A 22,496-nucleotide genomic window follows, 5' to 3' on the forward strand; every position below is an offset into this window, starting at 1 on the left:
ATGTCAGAAAAGTGGTAGAAGGTACAGCAGGGTAGGACAGTAGACGCGTTTCACACAACTGCTATGTGCTTATTCACTGCAAACAGTACATGTCATTCCTATCTAGAAATGAAATGGCTGCATCGGGGGTGGGGAAAGGAAAATAAAGAACTGTAGTGTTTTATAAATATAGATTACACAGAGGGAGAAAGGAAGGAGCTAGTGTGCAGAAGACTGGAGGGGCGGAGTTCCGATCCAGGCCGAGAGCCAGGGGAAACCCGCTTTTCTTCAGGAAAGTGAAACAAGTTTCAGCAAAACAGCGTACATCTGCCAGGCAGGAGTCACACATTGACTACAGTGATCAGTGTACAGCCCGGACACCGAGCACACCACTGACCTACCGACCGAGCCATGATCTGTCCAACAACTTCTCCTGTGTATGGGGGTGAGTGCACATTCTGGGGGCACAGTGTGACATCGGGGAAGGGTGGGATTGATCTCAGATCACTGAAAGAGATTCTCCCCCTGAGATCTGTACCATTCATATACCTCCAACAACAGAGGAGAGAAATCTGACCGATCATAGTGACCGTACTCTGCACACAGATACGGGGACTGCAGTTCCCTCCTCCTCCAAAGGATGGCAGCACCGCACACAAATCAAGAAAATTAAAGTGAACATAACTGCAATCTGCTCTCCCACCATGAGGTGGCAGCATAAAAACACGGCTCTGGGAAGTGGAAGTCAGTGGGTTCCTCCGGTGTGTTTTCTGTAGAGTCGCAGTTATAATCCTCCCGCCACTCCCCGCTCTTCTCACCCCACACCACTGCTATCTGCTCATCACATCCCATACAGATCCCCGGATCCTCTCTGTACTCCGCCACACTGTACACTCTCCATCTCCTCCCCTCTCATACCTCACATATACTCAGCCAATCACTGTACATTCTCCGCTCTACATCTCCTCCCCTCTCACACCTCACATATACTCAGCCAATCACCGTACACTCTCCGCTCTACATCTCCTCCCCTCTCACACCTCACATATACTCAGCCAATCCCCGTACACTCTCCGCTCTACATCTCCTCCCCTCTCACACCTCACATATACTCAGCCAATCACCATACACTCTCCGCTCTACATCTCCTCCCCTCTCACACCTCACATATACTCAGCCAATCACTGTACACTCTCCACTCTACATCTCCTCCAATCTCACACCTCACATATACTCAGCCAATCACCGTACACTCTCCGCTCTACATCTCCTCCCCTCTCACACCTCACATATACTCAGCCAATCACCGTAACTCTCCGCTCTACATCTCCTCCCCTCTCACACCTCACATATACTCAGCCAATCACCGTACACTCTCTGCTCTACATCTCCTCCAATCTCACATATACTCAGCCAATCACCGTACACTCTCTGCCCTACTTCTCCTCCCCTCTCACACCTCACATATACTCAGCCAATCACCGTACACTCTCCTCTCTACATCTCCTCCCCTCTCACACCTCACATATACTCAGCCAATCACCGTACACTCTCCGCTCTACATCTCCTCCAATCTCACATATACTCAGCCAATCACCGTACACTCTCTGCCCTACTTCTCCTCCCCTCTCACACCTCACATATACTCAGCCAATCCCCGTACACTCTCCGCTCTACATCTCCTCCAATCTCACATATACTCAGCCAATCACCGTACACTCTCTGCCCTACTTCTCCTCCCCTCTCACACCTCACATATACTCAGCCAATCACTGTACACTCTCCGCTCTACATCTCCTCCCCTCTCACACCTCACATATACTCAGCCAATCAACGTACACTCTCCGCTCTACATCTCATCCCCTCTCACACCTCACATATACACAGCCAATCACCGTCCCCATACATATACCAATCCCCACATTCCAATCCCAGCCCACGTCATTACCCTCAGCCGTGAGCAGGGGTGGGCGTGGTCTGTGAACTCCAACCTATCCCATGTCAGTGTAAGTGTTGGTGTCCTCCACTATTGCAGATCCTTCTATCTGAGCTGTGATTGGTGGAGGGGTGGAGTTGCTTTCAGTGTCATGTGACATCAATTTGTGACCCCTCTGAGGTCAGAGGTCACTGACAGGTGGAACTCACCTCCTTGAGGTGGGTTTTATCCCCCCATAGATTTGTATGGGGAGAGAAGCAGTTGTGATGTGAGGTAAAGCCCATGGACACCGGTTATAAATCTCACCATACATATTACAATCTGACCGCACAATCTTTATACACTCACATTTACCAAACTATGAATGCCAATGGATTGGACAGTTTAGGTCGCCCTCATATTACAATCAGGCAGATCTTCATGCTACATAGTTGTAGCGCACCCCCCCCCAACCTCCTAGGGCCTGATGGTGACCCCCAGAGACAGAGAGGGCCGACATTCCTCCTCAGGGTGTAGATCACTAGGCATAGTGGGTGGTGAACAAGTGAAAAAGATGGGTGCCAGTCACTTTTATGCTTAAACAAGAAGGGTTTTATTTTTTCTCAAGAGCAACAAAAATGGGAGAGAGGGGTGGGCACAGGACACCCTCAGTGAAAATAGCAAATAGGCAGACTCCGTACAGAAAATGACATGCAATCAGACAGAGGTACAGGAAGAAGACCTTGAGGCTCAGACTGACCTGGGAGGCAATTCCTTTCCCACTGGTCCAATCTCTTACAGCAATCTGTACTGGCTGGACAGCTTTCTTCCATATGAAAAAGGCAGGTAACTCACAAAAGGATGTAGGAGCTCTGTCTATTCTCACCTCCAGGCAGTACACAGGCTCTCCTCAGCAGAGCTTCAGGCACATGGCTAGGCCCCAGGCTTCAAGCCTACCCAGCAGCAGACACAGTGGCCCACACCCACACTCACTCCAGACAGGGGTCACCCATCAACCTACCTGTCACCATATACACTAATGACCCCTCAACCTACCTGTCACCGTATACACTAATCACACCCCGACCTACCTTTCACCATATACACTAATCACACCCTGACCTACCTGTCACCGTATACACCAATCACCCCCCGACCTACCTGTCACCGTATACACTAATCACCACCCGACCTACCTGTCACCGTATACACTAATCACCACCCGACCTACCTGTCACCGTATACACTAATCACCCCCCGACCTACCTGTCACCGTATACACTAATCACCCCCCGACCTACCTGTCACCGTATACACTAATCACCCCCCGACCTACCTGTCACCGTATACACTAATCACCCCCCGACCTACCTGTCACCATATACACTAATCACCCCCAACCTACCTGTCACCGTATACACTAATCACACCCCGACCTACCTGTCACCGTATACACTAATCACCCCCGACCTACCTGTCACCGTATACACCAATCACCCCCCGACCTTCCTGTCACCGTATACACCAATCACCACCCCAACCTACCTGTCACCGTATACACCAATCACACCCCAACCTACCTGTCACCGTACACACTAATCACACCCGACCTACCTGTCACTGTAAACACCAATCACACCCCGACATTCCCGAAAATATTTGGAGGGAGCTGAAGGTTAGAGTTGCCAAATGTCAGCCTCAAAACCTTGATGACTTGGAGAGGATCTACAAAAAGGATTGAGACCAAATTCCTCCTGAGATGTGAACCTGGTGGCCAGCTACAAGAAACGTCTGACCTCTGTGATTGCCAACAGGGGTTTTGCCACCAAGTACTAATTCAGGGCTCGACAAACCCCAGGCACCAAGTCGCATTGGCGACTAGAATTAGCGGCCTTGCGCCTGGGTTACACTGCCGGAGGGGGTCTTGTCGCCAGACATTCCAGTCCCCTGCGAGGTGCGGAAGTCTCCCGCATGCGGGCTGTGGCTCCCTGACACCCATACCCGCATGGGGGAGACTCCTGCACCTCGTGGGAAACTTAGGATTTCTGGCAAAAAACGGCATCTGTCAGCTGTGACAGAATGGAGCTGATGCTTCCTGTGTAGTTCCAGCTCCGTCCTGTCACAGGAAGAGTGATATCAAATGCACTCCGCCTGTGAGAAGAGAGATACAGGAAGCATCGGTTCCGTATGCTTTCTCCAGTGCTGCTCCTTATGCCCCGTACACACGTACAGATTATCTGCAGACTTTTGTCTGCAGACTTACCTTTTCTATGTAGTGCAAGGGCCTGCCGGATTGCATACAAATTGAAAGTGTTTAGGTTTGACCTCATATTATATGGTTTTGGTAAGTCTGCAGACAAAAGTCTGCAGATAATCTGCACGTGTGTACGAGGCATTACACTTCGTTGTCTGTCATGCGTCTCAGGAGCCAGCATTACCCGCAAGGTGTACCCGCCAGCAGTACCCACAGTAGTATCCGCGAGCAGTAAGTCACATGTGCTGGGGGTGCAACTAGCCACCAGCACATATTTGTAAATATCCCAGCATGTGCAGTGTCTCCGACTTCTACCACCACCATGACCACTTCAAATCACTGAAGTGGTCATGGTGGTTGGGGTGCTCCTCTAATATCTCTCAGAAGAAGTAAACAAAGTACACATGGGTCCAATGCCGGGCAACATCAGCCGGTTCTAAAAAAACTGTCCGCCATTGGGCCAGAGTGTATGGCAGCCCGTCCGACAGAAGCCGGCCATTCAGCGTGCGCAAAAGAAAGGATAAAAAATGGTAAAAAAGGCGCTGGTATCCCTTAATATAAAATAGATGTCAATGGTGCACTGATTTTCTGAAAATAATATAAATGTGTAAAATACAAATATCTGTGACCAATTAATTAATGTTATAAAATTAAAAAATGAATATAAGGTGCAATGCCTGGTGTTTGTCTGTGACAAGGAATAAATTAAGGTAAATAGTAACTTATTCTTAAAAAAAATGGTAAAAAATATATAGGTCAAATTTTATAACCACTAATCATATATACCATCATAAACCTTTTTGTAAAGTGCTAGGGCCACAGAATATATTGTGCAAACCCAATAAGGTGCTAAAAGCTGCAATAAAGAACCAATAAAGTGCTAGTGATCACTTAATAAACTTCTAATTCGAAAACGTATGTGAATAAAAACGCATATACAAAATAATGTATGAATTAAATTGGAAATTGGTTCCACATATATAAAATAAGGTGCATCTCTAAGGTTCACCTTAATAAACTCTAATTAAAAAACGTATGTGAAAAAACGCATATACAATAATATATGAATTACATTGGAAATTGGTTCCACATATACAAAATAAGGTGCATTTCTAAGGTGCTTAAAGGGTTAAAGCAGTGATCCAACAAAGACAGTTCGTGTAAGGTAGTGAATGATATTGCTTGAATATCAGGTGCTCCAGTGCATAAATATGATAATCTTTGTCTCTTACCGGATACAGGAGGGTCACACAGACCCCACAAGCCTGTGATCCCTTTATCCTTTGGTGGATCAAACCATGGGAACACCTCCTCTCCTCTTGGATATTAGTTGAATGACTCCAAAAAAGATAATTGGCTCCTTCTCCTCACTCCTCCAAATAATTACCTCTCACAGGTGTTTTTTAAAGCCCATGTGCAGGGAGACAAATAGAAAGTCAAAAATAGTGTAATACTGCAACTTTATTAACAAATATACATCTATTTAAAAAGTGGCTGCTTACTATTAGTTGTGCCCACCCGTCACAGGGCAATAGGCATTGGTTGCTATAGGTCGCTGGATGGGGACAGGATCTGCAGACTCCTGCTGTTTATCCCTCTGTGTTGCTCCCTGTAGCGTGCAGCGGTGCCAATAGGCGATCCGATCTGTGTACCAGTGCCTGTGGTTAGGAGGTAGCTTCTTCCTCTTTACTTCTGGGTTATTTCAGAGACCACAATGCATTTCGCTCTCCTAGCATCGTCAGGCGGTTACTCGGTCTAGCTTGTACAAGTATAGCTTCCTCTCTTACTATTGGCTGACAGTTATGTTAATCAAGTTTGCTCTTATGGGCGCTGTGCAAAAGACTATTAAGCGGCCAAATTAGCAACCGAGAGGTATGGAAGACACTGTTGCGGTATTTAAATATTGTTAAAACTGATGAGAATGTGTTTTGGAATAAAATGTATTAAATATTAACGTTTTTTTTTTTTTTTTTTTTTAATGCTCGTCCTTTATAAACGTTCAAATTCGGTATTATAATTGAGTAATAAAATATTGCTCCTGAAATGTAGTAAAAAATGTGTACTATAAAGGTATTTTGGGGAATCTTTAGTGTGTCTCTAATTTTCCTGCTCCCCATAGCAACCATTGTCTTTATGCTATCTTGAGACATTCACATTTTAAGAGAAATATATTGATATTACTTACAACATAGTTGTACATGTGTAAATTAAAACGTCCAATGTAAAATTCATTATATCCTAAAAAAACATATATATTAATGACACTCAATATATAGATATATTTAGTTTATTTAAATATCGCCATCTAGTGGGAAAAAGTTTTATGGACCTAGATCTAGTTATATATGCCATTTAGATATCGCCATCTAGTGAATAAAAAATGTGTATGGTGTTTTTTTTTTTTTTAACATAAAAAACAAATAATGATATTGGGAATTGTATATATAGATAATATTATAAGTTATATTTTATAGGCTGTATAATATTAAAAAATTCATAAAAATGTATAAATATATAAAAAAATATATAAAAGCTCTAGACTTTGATATTTTTGAGGCTTAAGATGAATAAAATAGTAAAATCTTTTTCTTATGTAAATATCAGTAGAGGGGAACTAAAATTTATGCAAAAAATAATTTAGGTCAATTGATTATGGTGTACCCTAAAATGATTGGACAAGCTGTGTTTTTTTAAAACCTTTGCGTATATTGTCTATATGTTCCCCCATTCTTACAGCTAGGGTGGGGGTAGTACGTCCTATATATTTGAGTCCTCAGGGACAAATGCACATATATGTGACAAACCTAGTGCCACATGTTATAAACCGCTTTATTTCAAATTCTCTATGGTCTGATGATAGAAATTTTTGTTCAGTTATTTTTTTGTGTTTGCTTACTCTACAAGCCTTACACCTTGTGCATCTGAAGAAACCGTTTCTTTCAAAAAACATTTTGGGTTTCTTTGGCGGATCTGGTACGTTTTTTTGCTAGAATATTTCGTAGGCCTGGGGCTTTTTTATAAATAAATTTGGGTTTTTTGGGGAGAAGTCCTTTCAGTGTATCATCTCTTAGTAAAATCTGCCAATTCTTTTTAATACAATTCTCGACATCCTTATATTGTGTGTTAAAACCGGTAATAAAAGCTAAATCAAATGCTGTGTTCTCCTTTTTCTTTTTTGTTTTTAAAAGTTCCGTTCTCTCAATTTCGGATACTTTTCTCTCTATATTTCTTAACTCGGTTTCTCTATATCCCTTTTCTTTAAACCGTTCAATCAATTTGTCTGTTTGGGTATTATAATCATTTTGGTTGCTACAGTTTCTCTTGATCCGCATGAATTGTCCCTTAGGGATAGCTTGTATCCATGCTGGGTGATGGCAACTCTTCTTGGAGATATACCCATTTGTATCCTCTTTTTTAAAATATGTTTTGGTGTTTAAGAAATTATTTTGTTTGTAGATTTCTAGATCTAAGAATTGAATCACATTTTTGGTAATTTTTCCGGTAAATTTTATATTGTATTTATTCTTGTTAATGTGTTGAAAGAATATGTTTAGGGATTCTTGTGAACCTTCCCATACAATCAAAATATCGGCGATGTATCGACGGCAATATTTTAATTCTTGCGGTCTATTCTTGTAAATTTCCTCTTCTTCTCATTTGGCCAGGAATATATTTGCTACGCTAGGCGCATATCGAGCTCCCATGGCAACACCTTTTATCTGGTTGTAATATTCTCCATTGTGCCAGAAATGATGATTTGTCATTGCCATATTTAAACCGTCTAGCAGGAATTCTCTCTGGGAAGACCGCAAGTTTGTGTATTTTTCGAATGCCCATTTCACTGCTTCTGTTGCATCCTTTTGTATTATGTTGGTGTAGAGAGACTCTACATCAACTGATGCTAATATAGTGTTTTCATTTATGATGATGTTTTCCAATGATTTTATGGTTTCTTTGGTGTCTTTCAGAAATGATTTACCGTTGATTTACTATTGGTTGCAAGAAAATATCAAGGTATTCTCCTACTCTGGCATATACGGAACCAATGCCACTAATAATTGGCCTTCCAGGCGGTTTTACTAAATTTTTATGGATCTTTGGGATCTGATATATTACCGGCATCCTTGGTGCTTTTATGTTTAGAGCCACAGAATATATTGTGCAAACCCAATAAGGTGCTAAAAGGTGCAATAAAGAACCAATAAAGTGCTAGTGATCACTTAATAAACTTCTAATTAGAAAACGTATGTGAACAAAAACGCATATACAAAATAATGTATGAATTAAATGTATTAAGAAATATTAGAAAGAAAAGGATGGGGCTTTGCAGGCCAGTGGGAGTAGAAGGATCGGACAGAAAACCAGTTTATAAAACCAAATAACATTTTATTAATACATAGGATAAAACGCATGGACCACCATGCATAGTAAATTTAGGCTAACATACAAATGAATAAAATCAAGCAAAATGGGTCATTAGCAACATAGAAATACATCCCATAGGGGAAACAAGATCAAAGCCTGTGTAGGATGGAGAGTGGGTCTCACGATGGAATCGGTCAATGTAGGTCCCCAGCAAGCCGACGCATTTCGCTCAAGGCTTCCTCAGGGCCTGAGAGACCATAACAGACCGGTATTTCTCTAAATAACATAAAGCATAACCAAATGAGTGTTATTCAATTGTACATCTACTAATAATTCATCAATATTACTATCATACAATGTTGCAAATGGTTCTGTTTTTTTACTGACCCTTGTTGATAATGACTCAGACCAGATGACAGGATTGTGATGGCACAGATACTGGATAAGAATTGCTGCTTCCGTATTTAAGAAATAAATTCAATGTTGGCGATTGAATTTTAATTATACTCTATTAGTGCTGAGTTCAGAAACTTGGACCCTCGTATACCATAACAGGAGAGGCTGTGAAGTAGAGCATCATATAGGTATGTATTAATATCCACTATGTGTTCCCTAATGTATTTGTAATATATGTGGTGCTTAACCCACCTTATAATCTCCTTTGACAGTAAATTCTAGGAGTAAGCGATTCTCCGTATCCTCTCCCTGATATATTCCACAATATGAATATTCGGAATTGAGTGTACAATATCTATCGGTGTAGAATATATGGTATCAGCTGAAGTTAGGCCTTTTAAATAGAGAGAATAATCGATACAGAAGATACCATAGGGTAGAGAGACGGTGACTACATAGAGTGAAACTTAGCATATAATAGATGGACCTATATAGTTAAAGGCACATAAAGGATTGAAGTTGGAGTGTTAACATCCACCTATTATGATATAGAAATAGCCTCAAACGTACACGGGCAGGCACATTTTAGATGATCATATAGGGTGTCATAGTTCCGACTTGAAAGTCCCAGGAAAACAGCAGTGAATACCTATAGATAATAAGGCCGATTATTATGGATACATGAGGTAATTAATTATATGGTATTTTGCTATGGCCAAAAGCCATAAAGAGAGGGGCTCCTATCATGATAGAGATAGAGGAGTAGGGAAGCATGAACCCACCTATTTGTAATGGAATGATAGCTCCAGGCTGGAGAAAACATGCATATGTATATCACTATGTTTGATAGAAGGGGTAATACATCCCGAGCTCCATAAGCCCTAGAAAGAATATCCATTTTCAAATTAAGGGTTCTAAGCCATTGCTGCTGTCAATATAGTGGAATGCATATCGCTATTCTAGGTCAGCCATGATGGTACTTACCTCAGTAACTGCAGTATACCGGCAGCCTGCCTGGGGTATCTTGCCTTCTGTGGGTAGTATATAAGGGATGAGAGAAGGAGGGAGTGGCCACTTTCTTCCATTTCGTTTGGCGCTCAAACCCTGTTGGAGACAGGTGAGGCCACTTGTTAATTGTCTAGGTCGGCGGTGGCGCTGACTTGCTGCATCACTTCCGGTCGCGCCGGAAGTGATGCTCTTCCCTTCGAGGTTGTTTACCTTGGATGGCAGACGCCGCCTAACCGCATCACTTCGGGTCGCACCGGAAGTGAAGCAATCACCTCGGTGTATACCCCGAGCTGTATAGGATCCGCCTTCTAGCTAGGAGTGCTTATACATACCTTAAGATGCAGCCTCTATTTTGTTCTATGGGCAGATGCCCATAAATGAACTCCCTCTAGTGGAACTTCAACAAAATGCTTCCGTTCACAGCCTTACTTCCCACAATGCCACATAAGGATCCGAGTTAGTCCCACAACAGCCATGTAGATGTCATATTTTTGCCAATTTAAAAGGTCATATTTTTTAGAGATTATATACTCGCAATTCATCATCAAGCATTATAAGATGATGTCTCAACAATATCTATGTCGTCCCCGTCATCTCACTGGTCATTAATCATAAATACATACATTTATCTCTGCACACAGGCAGAGTCACAATACATTACTGTGCATTTTATCTTCTTATATAGTTACATATATGCAGATATAGTCCTACATTAATGGCATGTATATAGTAATCTCTCTATGTGGAGAATCTCCATGCATCTTTTTTCCCTTTGTGGGTGAACACTAAGGGTGGGGAAAGGCGAGTGAGACCTGTAGGTAGAAGGGGCAACATTGAATATTAAAGAAACGGTTTGTAGCTGATTACATCGTTCAAGCCTGGATATACAGTCGCCTTGAGATCGTATATCCATCTAGCCTCCCGGGCTAGGACTTTTTTACCTATGTCTCCCCCTCTTGTGTCCTCAGGAATGACATCTAAGATGGTAAATTTTACAATAGATTGATCATATTTATGCTTTAGCCCTACATGACCACCAATAGGGGTATTGATTTGGCCGTTGTTGATATAGGAGACATGATCAGAAATTCTTTTCCAAAGGGGTCTAATGGTTTTACCCACATAGAACGCCCCACAGGGGCACAGCATTATGTATACTACCGCCTTAGTTTGGCATGTCACTAACTGATTAATGAATCTTCTACGTCCGTTTGGCATTGTAAAAGACTCCCCCTCAAGTATATATGGGCAAAAATCACAGCTCCCGCATTTATAGAGGCCTTTAGTGTCTGTTATCTCAGTAGGTCTGCGGTAGTGACTTGTAACTAGGCCATCCCTTATGGATTTAGTTCTCTTGTATGTAATATTTGGGTAATCGTCTAAATATTTTCTGAGTATTGGGTCATTTGTTAGGATTTCCCAGTTTTTTTGGAGGATATTACGGACTTCATTATATTGCATAGAATATGTAGAGATGAACCTGACTTTGTCATCTATTTTTTTGGTTTTCTCTTTGAAAAGTAGATCATGTCTGGTGTTCCCTTTTGCCTTGTTATATGCTTTTCTAAGCATTGTCCTACTGTATCCTCTCTGCAGCAAACGCGCTTCAAGCTTGTCTGCTTCCATTTTGAAATTTGTGTCATTTGAACAATTTCATCTCAATCTTAGGTATTGAGAGTATGGGATACTCCTAATTAGGGCCTTGGGATGGGAACTCTAGGGAATGCAGTATCACGTTCCCTGCCGTCGGTTTACGGAACAGGGTTGATCCAATACTTCCATCATCCTCAAAATAGAGAGTGGTATCAAGAAAATCAATCCGCTGCTTACTCCATGTCATAGTGAATTTCAGATTTAAGGTGTTAATTTGGAGTCGTTGAAAGAAGGCTTCAAAGAGGTCAATATCCCCGTCCCAGATGATGAGGACATCATCTATGTACCTGAGCCATGTAACTATGTGGCTCAGGTACATAGAGAGGGCCTCATCATTGAAAATATCTCGTTCCCATCCACCCAGGTGCAGGTTTGCGTAGGCCGGGGCACAACATGTGCCCATGGCCACGCCCTGCACCTGGATGAAATGGGAATGTAATGCTCCTGCGTTTTCTGAAACAAGATGGATTTGCAGCTGCAGAAAAACTCCACTCAGTAGTCATGTAGAGATAGGTTGAAATACCAATTCCAACTAGGAGGCTCAAGAGCTAGCAATCTAAACAACAGTGCAGATGATAGTAACAGTCCTTAATATGCAGAGCTAGATAGTGTAAGCTTAGTAGGAAGGTTTATGGAGGATTCCCCTGCGGGGTACTTATCACTAATAGCAAGCAGTAGTGGAGAGGTTCGGTATGAGCGAGTGATCCGGTAGCGGGATACAGGGATCAGTAGCGAGGTTCCGACAGCGAGGTACGCTTGTGAGCATGTGAGCTTCAAGGCAGGTTGAACGAACATGTGAGTGAGAACGCCGGCGGTTCAAATAGCCGCTTTGCGGCGCTCAGTGATGACAGCATCGGTCTTAAAGGTGTATGCGCACCTACCAGAAGAGAATGGTGGGACGCATACACTGACTTGGAAAGTGGAATAAAGGGTACCAGAGGTACCAGAACATTACAGGGAACCATCAAAAGTAAACACATTATTTTGCAAAATGTGTGCCAATCCATCCAAGATGAATTGATTGTAGGGTTTCGCTTGGGGGCCTCGTTCATTCAGGAACCTTTTTATTGTTTGTAATCCGAGTGCGTGTGGAATCTAGGAGTATAACGCCTCGATATTCAGTGCAATCATGATACATCCCATAGGCATTACTCGATCGTATAGTACTCTAAGTAGATCTGGTGTGTCCTGGATAAAGGAAGGCAAACCCGTTACATGGGGTCTTAGATATTGATCGATTAGTTTGCTTAATGGTTCTGTATAAGACCCGATTCCTGATATGATTGGACGTCCCGGGGGATTTTTTAAGTTTTTATGCTTTTTTTGCAATGTATAAAAAGTGGGTGTATGGGGTAGATCTATTTTTATGGCCTCATATGTTTCCTTATTGATTATGCCATTACTATACACTTCATAAATCAATGTTTTGTATTTGTTTTGGGCTGATAGAATTCTTTCTTCATTGATTGGCTTGTACCACTCTCTATTTTTCAGGATGTCCCAGCACATATTGCGGTATTGCAGGTGATCCATGATTACAATATTGCCCCCCTTATCGGAGGGCTTTATTATAATTTGGGGATTTTTTCTCAGTGATTCAATTGCCTGTTTATGCTGCCTACTCAGATTTTCTTTCGTAGAGTTGCGGATCTTTAGGCGATTAATATCCGCTGTGGTCTTATTTACAAAGGCCCAAATATTGGGGTTAGTCTGTAAGGGGGGAAATCTATTTGATTTTTTCTTAGCCGTAGGGGCTTGTGTTACATGCAGATGTTGTTGCATAGATACTTGTGTCCCTTCTATTTCCCTAAGGTCAATATCTGACTCAGATGTTATTTCCTCTATGTCTGACTCTGTAGGGGGATCGTTTTCATCAAGAAGTTGGATAAGATCTTTTAATGCCCTGAAATCTTTTACTGAGAAATCTTTCCATAGTTCTGACATCTCTTTGTTTTTTCTGACTTGCTGTCTTTCATTATCAAAAATATAGGGATAAGTTAGCTTTCTGGCAAATAACTGTAAGTCTTTGACGACGTCAAAGTGTGTTGTGTTACTATCAGGACAAAAGCTAAGACCCCGGGACTTCGACTTCATCCTGTGTAGGGATGTAAGAGGATAAATTTATAATCGAGAAAGTAGATTCCTTTGGTGAATCAATGGTATGTGTATCAGTGGGTGGTGTATCTACAAGTCATTTGTTTTTCACAACTTTGGGTGTGGCACCCAAATTTACATTGTTTGTAGCTCCTGCGTAGGATGTTATTAGTGCTTGTTGTGTGCATATACTCGTATTCTCATTTGTTCCTTGTGGTTTAGTGCGATTTCTCATATTACCTGTTTCCGTAGATAATAGTTGGGAAGGTGGAAGAGAAGTGGTGATAGAAGAAGAGTGAGTAGAACCGTCACCAAGATTATTATTAGATGAGTGGAAAACTGTGGGGTCTTCCACAAGTCTTTTCTTTTCTGTACCCCCGTGCTCCTCTGGTGCTTTGGGTCTTTTTCTGAAAGCGCGATTTCTCGGTCGTGAGTGTTCCGAAGTGCGTGAAGAAAAAGAAAATTGTGACATGTTAGAATCTGATTTGCTATCATTATAATTTCTCCTTTTGTTATTCTTTGTCCTCGCCAATTATTTCCTGTAAAGTTATTTCTGGGTTGTGGCCATGAATATGCTGAACCTGTTCCAAAAGCTAACTTATCTCTTGAGAGCTTCTGTTCTTTTTTCTGGATTAATTCTTTTGTGAATCCATCCAGTTGTTCCTTAATCTCTTTTTCCTTTTCTTTAAAGGTGGTTTTTACAAAAATATCTTTGTGCTCCAGTTGCATGGCTTTTATTTCTTCATTAATGGCTTTCTGTTCTTCTTGGTAGTAACCTACTAATAATTCCATCATTCTACGGGAGCAAGATTTTAGATTGCTCTCCCATGAATTTTTAAATTCTGGGCTAATTTGCCAGATGTTAGGAAACACCTGGATCCGCAGACCTTTGGGATTCAAATCCTCTGAAATATATTTTTGAAAATATTTTATGTGCCAAAAGAGACTAGCCCTGCGTTCTAGAGCGTGTTGCAATTTCTGTATAACCACCTCTATTTCAACATCATTGTTAGTTATATCTGAGCATTCTCGTTGTATTTTGATCATATATCCTTCCCAGTCATCCCCTAAAAATTCAGCCATGTCCCCACTTAAAGGGTCCTATCCACCTAAGAGAGGCAAGAGTCAATGTTCAGAGGCGTGGTATAATAATACCCTAGCGTCTGAACTAGAGAAATTACTTATGTATTTGTCCCTATTTTAATTTATATTTTTTAGTAATACATTTTACATATAGGATCATACAATAACAATAATATAGTTGATCGTACTACTCCCACATTAGCACGGACAGGAAAAGGGGGGAAGAAGAGAAGTGTGTGTTAACCACCCAAATATATCGCATACAAAAATTGCCGTGTAGTTTCGGCCCTAACCCCTATGAGGAGACCAAAAAATATTAGAAAGAAAAGGATGGGGCTTTGCAGGCCAGTGGGAGTAGAAGGATCAGACAGAAAACCAGTTTATAAAACCAAATAACATTTTATTAATACATAGGATAAAATGCATGGACCACCATGCATAGGAAATTTAGGCTAACATACAAATGAATAAAATCAAGCAAAATGGGTCATTAGCAACATAGAAATACATCCCATAGGGGAAACAAGATCAAAGCCTGTGTAGGATGGAGAGTGGGTCTCACGATGGAATCGGTCAATGTAGGTCCCCAGAAAGCCGACGCATTTCGCTCAAGGCTTCCTCAGGGCCTGAGACACCATAACAGACCGGTATTTCTCTAAATAACATAAAGCATAACCAAATGAGTGTTATTCAATTGTACATCTATTAATAAATCATCAATATTACTATCATACAATGTTGCAAATGGTTCTGGTTTTTTACTGACCCTTGTTGATAATGACTCAGACCAGATGACAGGATTGTGACGGCACAGATACTGGATAAGAATTGCTGCTTCCGTATTTAAGAAATAAATTCAATGTTGGCGTACATATATACTCTATTGGTGCTGAGTTCAGAAAACTTGGACCCTCGTATACCATATGGAGCTCGGGATGTATTACCCCTTCTATCAAACATAGTGATATACATATCCATGTTTTCTCCTGCCTGGAGCTATCATTCCATTACAAATAGGTGGGTTCATGCTTCCCTACTCCTCTATCTCCATCATGATAGGAGCCCCTCTCTTTATGGCTTTTGGCCATAGCAAAATACCATATAATTAATTACCTCATGTATCCATAATAATCGGCCTTATTATCTATAGGTATTCACTGCTGTTTTCCTGGGACTTTCATATCGGAACTATGACACCCTATATGATCATCTAAAATGTGCCTGCCCGTGTACGTTTGAGGCTATTTCTATATCATAATAGGTGGGTGTTAACACTCCAACTTCAATCCTTTATGTGCCTTTAACTTTATAGGTCCATCTATTATATGCTAAGTTTCACTCTATGTAGTCACCGTCTCTCTACCCTATGGTATCTTCTGTATCGATTATTCTCTCTATTTAAAAGGCCTAACTTCAGCTGATACCATATATTCTACACCGATAGATATTGTACACTCAATTCCGAATATTCATATTGTGGAATATATCAGGGAGAGGATACGGAGAATCGCTTACTCCTAGAATTTACTGTCAAAGGAGATTATAAGGTGGGTTAAGCACCACATATATTACAAATACATTAGGGAGCACATAGTGGATATTAATACATACCTATATGATGCTCTACTTCACAGCCTCTCCTGTTATGGTATACGAGGGTCCAAGTTTCTGAACTCAGCAATAATAGAGTATATATGTATGCCAACATTGAATTTATTTCTTAAATACGGAAGCAGCAATTCTTATCCAGTATCTGTGCCGTCACAATCCTGTCATCTGGTCTGAGTCATTATCAACAAGGGTCAGTAAAAAACCAGAACCATTTGCAACATTGTATGATAGTAATATTGATGATTTATTAATAGATGTACAATTGAATAACACTCATTTGGTTATGCTTTATGTTATTTAGAGAAATACCGGTCTGTTATGGTCTCTCAGGCCCTGAGGAAGCCTTGAGCGAAACGCGTCGGCTTGCTGGGGACCTACATTGACCAATTCCATCGTGAGACCCACTCTCCATCCTACACAGGCTTTGATCTTGTTTCCCCTATGGGATGTATTTCTATGTTGCTAATGACCCATTTTGCTTGATTTTATTCATTTGTATGTTAGCCTAAATTTACTATGCATGGTGGTCCATGCGTTTTATCCTATGTATTAATAAAATGTTATTTGGTTTTATAAACTGGTTTTCTGTCTGATCCTTCTACTCCCACTGGCCTGCAAAGCCCCATCCTTTTCTTTCTAATATTTTTTGGTCTCCTCATAGGGGTTAGGGCCGAAACTACACGGCAATTTTTGTATGCGATAAATTTATTAAGGTGAACCTTAGAAATGCACCTTATTTTATATATGTGGAACCAATTTCCAATTTAATTCATACATTATTTTGTATATGCGTTTTTGTTCACATAAGTTTTCTAATTAGAAGTTTATTAAGTGATCACTAGCACTTTATTGGTTCTTTATTGCACCTTTTAGCACCTTATTGGGTTTGCACAATATATTCTGTGGCACTAGCACTTTACAAAAAGGTTTATGATGGTATATATGATTAGTGGTTATAAAATTTGACCTATATATTTTTTACCATTTTTTAAGAATAAGTTACTATTTACCTTAATGTATTCCTTGTCACAGACAAACACCAGGCATTGCACCCTATATTCATTTTTTAATTTTATAAAATTAATTAATTGGTCACAGATATTTGTATTTTACACATTTATATTATTTTCAGAAAATCGGTGCACCATTGACATCTATTTTATATTAAGGAATACCAGCGCCTTTTTACCATTTTTATCCAGCTTGTATTGCATTTTGCAATTAAAAGGGCAGCAGGTTCTACAATCCAAAAAAATCCCCTAAGAACAAGGCGCCTTCACATCATCCACCCATGCGCAAAAGAAAACTGGCTCCAAAAATTTTTAACTGGCTCCTAGATTTCAAGCAAATTTGTCAAGACCTGTACTAAGTCATGTTTTGCAAAGGGATCAAATACGTATTTCACTCATTAAAATGCAAATAAATTCATAACTTTTTTAAATGCGTTTTTCTGGATGTTTTTGTTGTTATTCTGTCTCTCACTGTTAAAATAAACCAACCATTAAAATTATAGACCAATCATTTATTTGCCAGTGGGCAAACATACAAAATCAGCAGGGGATCAAATACTTTTTTCCCTCACGGTATAAACTATGATCTAATTTCTGATGTCTTCTCTTCCCAGGTCTCCTGTGTATGCTGATCATATCGGTGTCATCAGGAACGGTGTATGTACAGAGCGGATCAGACATCACTGACTGTAATATGAAATGTCCTCATGATGATGTTACTCTGGAGCTGTACAGAGAATGCAGAGGGGAGGACAGGACACTGCTGGAAAATCACTGTTATATAAACTACACTAAATCTCATGACCCCAGACATGACCCCAGACTCAGACTGCACACAGGGAGCGGCTGCTGGAAGCTGACACATGCCAGGAAGGATGACTCCTGTGTGTATAATATCTGGTGTCACTGTGCTCCGGGATATCTAATCTCTTCTACAGAGATGCGTGTACTGGGTAAGAGTCCATATACCATATAAAAGTTCTTCTCCCCCGAGGGGGGCCCATGCATTGGTCCGTTTGTGTTGCTCTGCAGGTTTGCCACCATTGCTGTCTCGTGTGTGGGAGAGGTGCGGGAGGTTAAAAGTGGTTCTTTCCATCGAGCCTAAAATTCTGAAGGAAAAAATCTCCCAGTATTTGTGACGGAACTGATGATTCTCATGTGAAATGACCCATAAGGTACAGTAAGTGCAGAAAGTATTCCTGATATCTATTGGTCGGGAGCAGTGGAAAGTTCAGACCCACAGGAGCCCCAGATTCCTCTTATGGATATAAATATGTATTGACCACTATAATTGGTGAGGTTCTACTATAAGATGAGTGTCACCCCGATTTTCTGGTCGCGGTTGGTGGTGATTACACACTCCTGATTCCTTCAAGCACCAATTTCCCAATGCGTTGAATGGTGGATTTGCAGGACTTTAGAATTTGGCATTATTAGGATCTCTATTGAGGAGGTGCTTCCTTAAAGTGCTGCAATTTACATTTAACTTCTAAAAGTCCGCTCTCCAACCCTCCTCATCTGGAATATCCCGGTCTGATTCTAGAGTCCTGAGATAAAAGAATTGTCTCCCCTTGAGATTCTCCATGAGAGTTCTGGACCTCATGGTGGTCGATGAGGCTGTTCCATTTGCACAATTACAGACCACATGAATATTCAGCCTGTATCCTGAGTCGGGTTTTAGGGGATACCCAGGGGGATGTCCTCCTCAGCTTTGCCGGTTGAAGGTACAAGCCTAGAACCCAAGGTTGATGAATATTCATCCCCTGTCCTGTACTGAACTGTAAGATATGGATTTACAGGTAAATCAAAATTGCTTTTCTTTATCCTTTATACAGATATATAACAAAACACTTTCAATGGTATACTGTATTTAACAGGCCAAAAGGGAGCAAATAATAGACATCTACTGTCAGGAATAGTGCAAGGATTTTTTGTTACCCTAGGCGAAACCTCATTTTGCCACCTCTCTTCCTTGTCTCCCTGCCCCTGACTCCACCCTCTACCCTGCCCATGTATACCCAAACTTTTTAACCACTTCCCGTCCGTCATATAGCAAAATGACGCCCGCAAATGGATTGCTCTAGCCTGACTGGGCGTCATATGACTCTGCGCGCCCCCGGTCACTGACACACCGCATCTCCGATCCCGGTAAAGAGCTGGTCACATAGTAAATAGGAAGTGCCATTGATCGGCTTTCCTCAGTTCTTGCCTGACAGGCGGGAGTAGAGGACAGCCGATCGGCAGCTCTCCTGATTACCAGTGCAGACCCTTGGGGGATGCCACTAGAGCCACCAAGGATTGCCCACCCATGGCCACCAGGGATACCAATCATTGCTCAGGGAGCCTGTCAGTGCCCTCCTCATCAGTGCTGCCCATCATTGCCATCTATCAGTGCCGCCCACCAGTGCCCATCATTGCCATTTATCAGTGCTGAATATCAGTGCTCATCAGTGCTGCATATCAGTGCTCATCAGTGCTGCATATTAGTGTCGACTATCAGTGCCCATCAGTGCTGCATATCAGTGCCTCATCATCAGTGCCACCACATCAGTACCACCCCATCAGTGCCTGTCAGTGCAACCTCAAAAACTTTTTTTCTCTTACGTCCTCTGGCAGTCGCAGCCCGTTCAGTATTCCTTCACCATTGGGTAATGGCGCCCTCTGCAGGAGCAGGCTAGGCAGTGAATAGACTTAGCAAAAAAGTTTTACACAAAGACACACCTTAAGGAGGCTGTCCCTCAGACATTACCCATAGCCACTCAGTGCTGCTCTTCAGTTTCTTGCTGCCTAGCTTCAGGAATAGGTCTAGGTTTCCCAGCTGGGTCTCCTGTCTCTTTTTCTTTGAAAAATGTTGGTTTTATTTTTCCTCACTCACTATCGCTAGCTAGTCAGGGGGATCCTCCTGGAGAACTACAAGCGACAGCCGGGCTGGGTCTCGCACTGGATAATCAAGATCCTTGTGGTGTCCCAGCCTGACCAGCGAGCGTGTGCAGGTTGTGGTCCGCCCAGGCCTCGCCACGACGGTGCCCTTGTGGATGGGGACAAGCCTGCGGAGAGCCTGTCTTCGCCGAGACGTCTCAACTCTAGAACACCCTGTGTTGCAGTGTCCACCCTTGGCTGACGGCATCCCCACTCAGGGTGGGAGGTGGTCCGTGTCGGAGCGGAGCCCGCGGTCCGTGGTATGGTGAGTGATGCTACCCCCCGTGTCACTGGAACAGTCACTGAGGGGGGGATTATGTGGGTCCATTCTTTTGGGGATGTCAGAACATGCAGTCTCTGTTGTGTCCCCCCCCCCCCTGGCTGGTCTGGACGGTCCCTGCCTCCCTGCCCCCTATGGGGGGGGGCGCTCTGCGGTAAATGCTGCATGGGGGGGGTGTGGGGACTTTTTACCTTGTCCTGGTGGTCTCCCTGGTGGATTCAAGCAGTGGCCAGTTCCTGGGGTCCTGACTTTTTGGCGCAGTTTATCTCGGCCGCCATTTTGGGTGAGGGCAGCCTGGCTGACTCCCTGTGAGGGCAGCAGCCATTTTTTGTTGTATTTGACGCCGGTACCAGTTCCACGTTGGATGTGGGCAGCCGCCTAGTAAGGGCAGCGGCCATTTTGCTGGTGCTTTTTTCCCCATTGATTTTAATGGCATCCATTTTTCAGTGGCTCAGGGCACTGTATCGGCCTCTAGTGGATGAAGTCACTTCCTTTTCCTGCAGCAATACGCGAGAGAGGCCTGGTAACTTACACTCTGACACTGTGGGGGCTGTTTCTTCGGTTTTCTCAGGCATTTCTCCTCAAAAATTGTGCTTTGCCTGTTTCTGCATCTATCTAAAGGGGGACTCAGGCGGCGGTGCAGGTTTGCGGTGCGGACCGTGTAAATCGCAGATTTAATGGGCCAGTGTCCAAAAATGTTATTTTCAATAAAAATGGAGTCCCAGGATAACAAATTCCCCACAGACCTGGTTGGTGCTTTGGGAACACCTGAAGCATCTTCCATAGCCTAAAAACAAATATAACAAAAAACTATCAGCACAAAACCAAATATGTGATATAACACTCAAAATAGGTAAAAACACTGTGCGTGAATGATATACTGAAAAAGTGCTTGAATATCACTGTACATAAAACATATATAGCCGGCAGCATACACTAATCGTGTTCACATCCCACAATAAATCAAAATAAATACAAAAAAATGTGCTGCGCCAGACGTGCACCAATAAACATAAATGATGTTAATATAATCAATATCTGAAGTCCATACAAGCTGTGATTGTGCTCAAAATCCAATAAATGTGCATTAGTGTCCAAGTGTCCAAATCAGAAATGCAATCTGGTGAAAAGTGCACACCAATCTGTGAAATCCCTCCACCTGCTAGATTGGCCTCTCACCTCCAAACAAGACCCAGACGGGCCAGCAAAAGCATATACTGAGGATATCAGACTCCTGGAAACACACTCCAGCCTCTCACCTCCGGAGGTCTCAAGACACGGGACATGCGATGCAAAATATAAAAGGGAAAATATAGTGCTCTCCGTTTCAACAATCAGGCTTTATTGAGGAAAATAGAAGTTTACTCACATGTACAGGGCACTTCACCGTGCCTGCTGTTATGGCAATAATAGCGTGTGTCACTCGAGACATGTTCGGCGTCAGTCACGCAAGCTCCGCCCCCCTATACGCGTTACGACGAGCGTATGGCTCCAACGTCTTCCTCGGTAGGGGTCAACCCCAGGGCAGCCATCAGAAATTTTGGGGCCCCTTACACAGCTTTAGGCCTGGGCCCCCCTGGGACTGACCACAAACATTCCTCAAGGCTTGCCCACTGGCTCTCCCAACAAATCCACCCACTGGCCATCCCACCATGTCCTTCAGTGCACCCACTTTTATTTTAATACTTTTACAACCTAATATATCCTCCATCCCATGTCCTCTTCCTCCTCCACTCACATATCCTCCATCCCATGTCCTCCTCCTTCTCCATCCCATGTGCTTCTCTTCCTCTTCCAGTCCCATCTCCCCCATCCCATGTCCTCCGCCTCCATCCCATGTGCTTCTTTTCCAGTCCCATCTCCCCCATCCCATGTCCTCCTCCTTCTCCATCCCATGTGCTTCTCTTCCTCTTCCAGTCCCATCTCCCC

General features: G+C 42.4%; 1 protein-coding gene across 1 annotated transcript in view; it reads left to right on the forward strand.

The window, feature by feature from the left end:
- Window positions 1-303: 303 nt before the first annotated feature.
- The window catches only part of LOC309547919 (uncharacterized protein), a gene marked incomplete at its 3' end in the record, with an annotated part of 128,217 nt that continues 106,024 nt past the window's right edge, over window positions 304-22,496 (forward strand). Inside the window, exons 1-2 of the mRNA XM_082247919.1 lie at window positions 304-424; window positions 17,983-18,321. Of these exons, the coding sequence (XP_082104045.1) occupies window positions 391-424; window positions 17,983-18,321 (373 nt within the window). The 5' untranslated portion in view covers window positions 304-390. The remainder of the gene's footprint in view (window positions 425-17,982; window positions 18,322-22,496) is intronic.

Source organism: Pelophylax lessonae, assembly GCF_965119305.1.
Source record: "Pelophylax lessonae genome assembly, chromosome: 2".
NCBI lineage: Eukaryota > Metazoa > Chordata > Amphibia > Anura > Ranidae > Pelophylax > Pelophylax lessonae.